Raw genomic sequence first — 9,407 nt, 5'->3', positions numbered from 1 at the left:
TACTCCCACAAAATTTAAAACGAAATTACATGGAGACGATAGGAAATGTATTTTGCAAATTAAACTTCGGATAGTGAATGTTTATTCACTTGTAAGCTTGATTTTTCATATTATATTGGACTCGGAATCTTCCTTCCCTTGTAGAAAAAATGATCCATTATAGTATATGTGAGACTTGTTACTTTTTATAAATGCTTAGCTTGAAGAAAATGCATTGATTTTTTTTGTTATTCAGTTACCAATTTATCCTTGTTTTTACACACTTCTATTATCAAGACATTTGTAATTAATTTATATACATTTATGCTATTCATTTCCCTTTTTGTAACTTCTTGTGTATTTCTACTATAAAAGTATATAAAATATTTTTAATACTCCACTAGTTATTTCTATTTTTGCTACTTTAAACTACTATTTATATTCCCGTCTTTAATTATTTCCTATTTAACCATTTTATTTTCTGGTTTCATACTATTTCCAATTATTTATAATCTCTCTACTAGCTTTCATTATTAATTTATTAAGTCTATTTGTACATTTTATGTTGATAATCTTGAACATTTTAAAGGAGTATTTTGGTTTTTCTGTTGAGAATCCCCAGATAAACATTTAAGCAAAAACTTCCAATTATAGCTTCTCACAAAATGTACATAGGACATGTACCACTGAATGTAAAAACAAATAGAGATAAGTTATAAGTAATGTTCTCGAAAATGATACTTTTAGATTAGGTAGCATATCAATCCGAGACCCAGTAAAGGCTAGTTTAACCATTATGGTACAAAAAGAATGACAGTATGTGACTTGCACACCTGTTAAAAGAAAAATATGTACAAAATTGACTACAATTCCATTGATGTATAGGCCCAAGGGAAATTATCTTCTAAATACTAACCTTTCAAATTTGGATTGTGATCTTATGACAAAAATATTACATACACTATGTGGATGACAAAGAAAAAAAAAACTTTAATGCTCCTACAAAATTTCTAATAGCAGGTGGGTTCCCACCCAGTTGAGCATGACTTTGCCATAAACAAATAGTGGAGATTCTGCAGATATTTTCAACCAGAAGCTGAAGCACTTCTCCGTTTATCAAATTCCTCTTGCTCTTCCTTGGCAAACTCTTCAATCAACTCTCGTTGTCTCTGAGTCAGGTTTCTGTAATAACATTTCAAATACAGAAGTTTTATATGCTAAGCATCATCTATCATAGAACCTAAACACGGAGTACAAAGCACATTGAAAATGATACAATAAAATATGTAATGAGACACTCACGTTGGGATATTGACATTAAAATGAACATATTGATCACCAAATGTGTAAGAATTTTTTGTCTTGATCCCTGTTAAAAGAATAAACAAAGATTAGAATGATGAAAGAAATGTGCTTAATGGCTTATACTAGAAGGCCTTTAAGAATTCATGCAGCATGATGTCCATACATTTCCAAATGAATTGACAAATTGTATAAAAAATTAACAAAAATTCACCGATTTCGGAAAAGGGTATTAAATTGCTTACCTTTCTTTTTCAAAACCACTTTCTGACCAGGTTGGGTGCCTGGGCGAACCTGCCAAACAAGACCCATGAATCAAACTTCCCCAGTTACTGAAAGTGCCATAAGAAATAAAATTACGTACTGTGATATAATACTAACCTTAAGTACAACTTCTCCAGTAAGAGTCGGGACTTGAATAGTTCCCCCCAAAATCGCCTGAAACCCGTGCATACCAAATTTCAAGTATTTAGTTTAATTACAATAAATCTCTAAAAGCAACATAAACATGTAACAAGATGTTGGAGATCCAAAATATTGACAATAAACTTCCACCACCACTACTACTGCTATCTTTCATAAATGAAACATATGTCAGCCCACACTCTCTTAGGGGCCTCAGTGGATGTAGTATAAACAACTATGTTGCTTCCAGACAATTATAAATCATCCAGTTAAAAACAGACACAAGTGGATCGTGAGAAAGCTTAACCAGATAACTGCACAAAATATTGCTGAGAGAATTTCTTCGTGATCGATAATTACCTGAGTGATACTTAAAACAGCATCTACGTGAATATCAGATCCTTCTCTGCGAAAAACAGGGTCTTCTCTAACCTGAAAAAAAGAAAAACAGAAATAAAAATGCTGATCTTAAAAGTATTAACAATTTAAAAAGCGACTTCCAACTTCCAAGCTATTGAATTAATTACCTTGATAGTAACATAGAGATCACCATGATGATCTCTATCAGGATCTGCTCCACCGCCTCCGAAAACCTTTATGGTCTCATTGGTGTCTATCCCTGAAATGTTAAAAACAAAATTACTCAATATATTAAGAAATAAGAGAAGGGATGTGCATACATATAGCAAGGAGTAGATTAGAGTTGGCACATGGATGGATTATAACACATTGGATGAATATGGTCCACTGATGCATTAAAAATTCAATTAATTTAATACTAAAAGTCCATTCAATCCATCCATTAACATTTATTTATGGAAGGATATCCAATCCCTCCACAAAAATGATATTTTATAAAATTATTCTCAGTGGTTTAAACTTAATCTTACAAAATCAGCTTGTAATGTAAAGAATGTCTCTACTTATATATTGTATTTTAAAATATTCTTCCTTTCTCTCTTACTTCTACACAATTTGTATGTTCTCCCAATGCTAAGTTGGTTTCATGATCAGTGGATTCGCTGTGCGGTTGTGTTACGTTATGGAAGAAAAAAATATTAAGGGAAATCCCTTGCTGAACTAGATGCATATTTGAATGATCAATCATATGGCAAGGTCCAGGGAGAACCTCTCCAATATGAGATGGTTTACAATATCATTGCCAATTCTGACTATTTTAATTTTTCATTAGGGAGATTTAGGCTGCAAGTTTGTATAACGATTTCAATATTAACAAGTGCCAAAGTTTATGGTATTATGGGTGCAGAGAAGACCATAGATATGTAAAATACTGAAGTTGACTGAGTTTAATAATTTAAGTGGACTTTTGTCATCAATTTCCTTGATCAAATGTTGCATCCATACTCCATTAATATATCATGACAAATGAATATCACGTATAGAAGTGTATCAATTTGGGCACTTCAATTTGTAAATTGTAAAATAGTATACAAAATAGAGAGATAGAGATGAGGGGGAGTGTGAAAGAGAGAGGCTAGCATTTTTTAATTTTTTTTTATCCAATGGATTTTACTTTTTTATTTAATAAAATCTATGGATATTGAAAAATTACAAATTAACTATTACCCATCGATATAAAATTAAATGGATGTATAGGAAACCATTTGGTTAGCAATGGATAGGATAGATTTACCTATAGACCAATAATAGATAAAATGAATTATTTTGTCAGTCCTGGCAGAGGTTGAACCAAAATTTGTAAAACTCTTCAACTTTAGTATCTTAATGAAATTATTTAAAATTTAGGGCTTCCCAGCTTTAATCAGACATTAAGTATCTTTTCTACTGCATGCTGTTATTATTATGATTATTATGTTTACGTATCTAGCAGTAACATTTTATAAAAAATTTAAATAACAATTACCAGGCATAATATCCAACTTGACCGACTTCGTTCCTTTGACAACCTTCTGACCCCTGCAAGACTTGCAGAAATTCTGATATCGACAACAAACATATTATCACAATTTTGTAATCCGTATGAAAAACCATCATATCATAGCCTTACGTGGATAAAGCAGGGAAAGGGCTAGTAGAAGGATAACTTCAGATGTAGAATTTTCCCAAGCAGCAACAATATAATTAACATGAATAAAAAGGTTATGTGGATCACACTATCATTGAAACTCCATCCATCATATTGTCTAAACTGTAGTGCAAAAGATGAAAAAAAAATATAAAAAAGAAAAAAGACTTAATACTACAAAGGAAAAGGAGGGGTTATATACACCATACCGATACAATTTTTCCAGTTCCCTTGCAGGTACCACAGGTACTCTCCATTCTGAATATGCCGGCTTGTACAAATAACTGAATGTTTCCAAAATTATCAATTTAATAACACTTTGCTGACTTAAAAATTATAAAAAGAAAGTTATTTTCGAGATAATACTGACCACTCCTGATCCTTTACATCGCTTACAAGTTTCAGGTCTTGTACCAGGAGGAACACCACTCCCACCTGCAATAGTTCATTATGCAAAAGGTTTGTGGCTGAGAAATTCATTCCAGGTGCATTGACTTGACAAAATACAAATCAATATGAAAACAGTATAGTAGAGACAGATAACTGTTTGGAGCTTGTTAATAAATGTACCACAAGAATTACAAAGCATATCTGTTTCAAATGTTATAGTTTTGGTGCACCCTTGTACAGCTTCCATAAAAGATAGCTCAACAAAAGTCTGAAAATGAAAAAGAAATTATTTAGATGACTTTGGTCAAACAACTCCTTAGCATACTTAGAAGTGTCTACATATGAACAAAACTAACCTTCACATCCTCTCCACCAATATTCTGATGGAAGAAGCTCTTTACAAAATCCTGTTCACCATTGAGAATTGGAAAAAAAAAAAACAATTAGATTTCAAATGTGGAATGAATGCCACATGAAAGTCCATAGGCATTTATATTTAATCAAACACTACATAATTACAAAATTAGAAATTTCAGGATAAAAGAAACTGATGCATTATCAACCATCAATTAAAAGGAAAATTTTGACTAAATTTTATAATATACATTTTTGTCTGAATGCTTAATAAATCTATTGTGTAGATTTTACAATTGAAATGAGATAATAATGACATTTTCTTATTACTGTGAAGTTTGAATGTAATCACATAGTTCAACAACAATGCAGGGCAACAAAACAATGAAAGAAGTATCCCTAGAAGACACCATTAATAAAATAAAAAGGGAAGAAACTACCAAGTCCTTACATGATCACGGAATATCTGCTCGAAGGGATTGAAGCCACCCTCACCACCACCGAAACCAGTGCTTTGTTGGTTTACATAAGCATCATGACCAAGCTAGATATTTATATTAAAAGTGAATCAAATGAATAATCCATTCAACAATTTGAAAATACTCATTTAAGTAACAAACATGCACACGAAGTATGAGTTGTACTAAACCATGAACTAAACCTAAATTTTTACTGGTACAAAATATGAAATGCTAAAGCCATAAACACTACTGGAAATGTAAGCAAAAGTTTCCTAGTGAGTACAGACACTACAAAATGAATGTTGTCTAGATTTAGATTTTTACAAGATATTAACTCAGCAAATGACCACATTCTCAGCTCTTTTAGAAATATCATCACTGTACACCAAGAAAAAATACCAAGGATAAGAGAATATTCATTATATTCCAACACAAATGTGCATGTTACCCACTCCTTTCCTCAATTTTTTCTTCGTAAGTATCCTTAAGCAATTTTCTAATTCTCCATGAAGCAGAATTCCACTGTCTGAATATTCCAATTCCCTCTTCTTCTTATTGCACTAAAGTTCATGTAAATTCATTCATCTTACAATGTATCCCAACTTAATGAACAATAGGTAACGGAAAAATTGAGAGCAGAAGAACTAAAAAGTAGTGGGGGAAATGCTAAACCTGATCATACTGTTGTCGCCTTTCCTCGTCCTTTAAAACCTACCACACAAGAAAAAAGACAACAAATAAGCAGTGAGCCAATTTAGTATTTGAAAATTTCAAATAGACCTCTGGCGGTACAAACGAAAAATGAGAACAAAAGCAGCAAGAATCCACCTCATATGCTATCGAGACTTCTTGAAACTTCTTTTCGGCTTCGGGATCATCTTTGTTTGTATCTGGATGGAGCCTTTTTGCAAGCTGCAAAGCATGAATAGACTTTAATAGAAAATAAGAATATACATACTATCATTTAGAAAGGTAATTCCTATGCTGGCTAATCGTTTTTGATGACTTCATGTCAAAGTACAAAGATGAGAGAAAAGTAAGGATGAACTGAAGTACTTTCACAATTATGAAGCACAATATAAAATTGCATATTTAGATTATTAGAAAAACATATAAAACAAAATAACAACAATAGCCTCATTATCGTGTGACAGATCAATATGTAAATTGATGTAGACCTCTCCTTATAGGAAAGTCCTTACAAACTCTTGCACCAGTAATTACCACATTATAGTAGTCTTGTACAGCCTAGATCAGATATAAGGAACATGGACATCTTTCTTTTCCAAAATCTTAAACAATACGTCTCATGACACTTGATCATAGACTTTTTCCAAGTAAAAAACATGTAATTCCCTTTCTTTACTTTCATACCTTTCCATGAGCCTCCGCAGAAGATAAATATCTTTTGTTGTAGATCATCTTAACAAAAATGCAAATTGATTCACCACAATCCAAGTCTCTTTTTTAATGAAACACTATTTTCCCTTTATTTCATAGTGCCTCATAAGTTTTATCTCTTTGTAAGGTGTACAGTTTTGAATATCTCACTTGTTCGTACATATCAGAACCAAAATATTCATCCTCCATTCATACATTTCTGTAAATCTCATAATTGTTTACACATGTTCAAGCGTCAATACAGCTCAAACTGAAATTTTGTTCTAGTAAGCCAAAATTTTCTCAACCTCAAGTTTCTAACCCTTCCATATTACAAATTCTAATCTATCGTTGAAAAAATTTACCAATCTCTTCCTCATCCACTCCACTCCACCACCAAGATTCTTCCTCTTCATTTCACCTAAGATTACTTCGCATGTGTAACTAGGAAGTGGGTCAGACAACTATCTATTTTTTTCTATTCTACCATCGTATTTCTTACCTATCTATTTTATTCGTCATCCAAACAAATCATCAACAAATTGATAAAGTTTAACCATGAAATGGATAAGATAACAAAATTCCAAATATTTCAGTACATAAAGTCATGGGTATTGACAATGGCAAGGGAAAACTTACCCCATAGTAAGCTTTCTTTATTTCGGAAGAACTTGCGTTCTTACTCACACCAAGAATATCATAATAGTCTCTTGCCAAAAATGCTGTAATAGAATTTGGGGAAAACAAACTGGTCACCAACATGCATGAGACAACTAACAAGTATGCATTCGGAAGCAAAGAGAGTACTGAATTGAGTGAAAGGTAAACAAACTTGAAACTCCTTCTGTAATAGCAAAAATCAAGTCAAAGTATATGATGTACAATTTTAAAATTTATACCTGAGCCATGAATTAATCTAGATGCCTCCCAATATTTATTTGCAGAGCCCAATAGTAACCATTTCTTCAAATTAACCCCACCTCCAACTGCAAACGGATAAAGAGGAGCAGGTGAGCATAAACAACAATTGAAAAGTATGTAACACTTAAATTAGACTCAACATTACAACAAAACAAGATATGGACCTGTATTCAATTCATTAAGCAATTTATGAACTTACATAAAATCAAATAACCATATAACCAAATAACATAACCAAAAATGAAAAATTTGAAACTAGACAAAAATTCACAATTTGCTTAGTTTCCCAAACAGTTACACAATGAAAAGGGAAATAAATAAAATAAAAGAGTTTATTTAACACACACCATTAGATGCAAAAGTACCAGTAACTCTGGATGGATTGAAAGGCCCAGAGTTCAGTGTCCTATAACCCCTTTGGAACACTGCTTGATAAACCTGCAAATGAGAATTTCCATCACAATTGGAAGACCATATTTCATAGAAGCACCCAGAAAATGAATTTGAAAAGATGCGTACAGAATTGTTGGCACCACAGGAAGATCGACGAGCAAGGCGATTAATGAGAGTGACGCCATGTGAGCGAACCATTTGGATAATGAGAGGGAGAAACTAAGAAGGCCAATCAAAAGGGGTTTTGGGAATTGGGGGAATTAAACCCTAGATAAACCCTAAATTGAGGGATTTGATGTGGAAGGTTCTGGTAAGAGCAGGAAGAGAGGGGAGATGAACAGAACTGACAAGACCAACGGCTCCTAAGTTGATGGAACTCTTGTGACTGTGTGGTTCCTGACCGTACAAGTGTTTGGCTGGGGATTTATTAAATTATAAAATAATTCTATTAAAATAAGTATAAAAATGAACAATTTATCCAATTTTTTATTATTAATTATTTTATTATAAATAATTCTTTGAATTTGAAAAAGGTAATTATTAAAAAAATAAAATAGTGAAATAATTATTTTAAATTATAAAATAATTAAAGTTAAATTAATGTCGTGATTTAAAGAAATAAAAATAAAAATGTAATTATTTTAATTTAAAATAAAAATTACTTAAAAGATAAAATTAAAATATGTTCAAAAAAAAGGCAAATATTTTTTTATATATAAATATAGGTATAATATATTTTAAGTAATTCATCATTATTAAGATTATTAGTTTAACCAATAATCAAAATATATTTATTTATCTAAAATTATAATATTTTTCACAATCATGTTTAAAAATTATGAAAATATTTAAATATAGTAATTTTTTAACATTTTAAAAAAAAATCAAATAATAATTAAAAATAATAAATATGATTCCTTAAAGATGGTATTTTGGTAGATATTTATCAAGTCATCATCACGTTGATGTAATGTTAATTTAATAAAAAGGACACATTCATTCTTCTTAATAAATATTAAATATTGAATAAAAAAATGAGAAAAAAACATTAAACAATTATTACAAATACGAAAAATAATAAAATATTTATTTCAATTTAAGAAATTACTCATTTTTTCCGATTATCATTAGATAAGTACCCACTTCTAAATTATTTTCTTTTGTTCTAGCTTTATTTAGAAGACTGGAGTAATTAATTATTTTGACTAATTATTACTTCCTTGATTTTTCCACGTAAAACTTGCATGGAATATAGAATCACAAATTTCAACAATGAAAAAAAGTGTGTTAAAAATTTATTCTTAATTAACACTCCTCAAATACCATTATAATTTATAGTACTCAATCTTTTAAAAAGAGAAGGAGAATGAAGCACAAGAAAAGTATCATAGTAATTATCCTTTGTTTTCTTGCAGCTTCAGCTATGCCTTTTCTGCTACTTTTCTTCACTTTTTCTTCACTTAGACATTGCTGCACATTCAAGAAAGCAATTATCCTCAAAATTCCATACACAGTAACCAAGTAACTAATACACTCACACACAGAAAGTTCAGATTCATCTTTTGCTTTATCAGTAAGTTAAGAATCATACAAATTTTCATTGTTGTCTCATTAAACAGTGATGTTAAAATTACATACACAGTTCATATTTTATACTTTTAACCGTTACATTTTAAAAATTTCATGCATTTCACCAATCCATTAAATATGTAACAACATCATGATAAATAATACACACACAAAATTTGTGTAGTAAAATTTGAAGTAGTGATTAT

The 9,407-nt window shown here is 30.8% G+C and overlaps 1 protein-coding gene across 2 annotated transcripts; it reads right to left on the bottom strand.

Moving 5' to 3' along the window:
- Nucleotides 1-692: 692 nt before the first annotated feature.
- On the bottom strand, nt 693-8,017 carry LOC114168554 (chaperone protein dnaJ GFA2, mitochondrial-like). Of its 2 annotated transcripts, none has more exons than XM_028053428.2 (18): nt 7,759-8,017; nt 7,605-7,677; nt 7,218-7,304; nt 6,958-7,040; nt 5,767-5,850; nt 5,611-5,649; nt 4,929-5,021; nt 4,480-4,530; nt 4,304-4,391; nt 4,104-4,168; nt 3,943-4,017; nt 3,572-3,644; nt 2,214-2,305; nt 2,047-2,118; nt 1,663-1,719; nt 1,527-1,575; nt 1,282-1,348; nt 693-1,161 (listed from the first exon to the last, which is right to left on the bottom strand). In XM_028053428.2, the coding sequence occupies exons 1-18, from the start codon at nt 7,828-7,830 to the stop codon at nt 1,065-1,067; spliced, it is 1,317 nt and encodes a 438-aa protein (XP_027909229.1). In that variant the 5' UTR covers nt 7,831-8,017; the 3' UTR covers nt 693-1,064. The 2 variants fall into 2 exon arrangements, with proteins under 2 accessions (XP_027909229.1, XP_027909228.1); XM_028053427.2 differs by having other exon boundaries at nt 7,587-7,677; nt 7,759-8,016.
- Between the last annotated feature and the right edge of the window lie 1,390 nt (nt 8,018-9,407).

The sequence above is a fragment of the Vigna unguiculata genome, chromosome 11, assembly GCF_037176805.1.
Source record: "Vigna unguiculata cultivar grain cowpea cultivar isolate G323 ecotype 2 chromosome 11, ASM3717680v1, whole genome shotgun sequence".
NCBI lineage: Eukaryota > Viridiplantae > Streptophyta > Magnoliopsida > Fabales > Fabaceae > Vigna > Vigna unguiculata.
The sequence above is the reverse complement of the archived record's forward strand: the minus strand, read 5'-3'. Positions and strand labels throughout refer to the sequence as shown.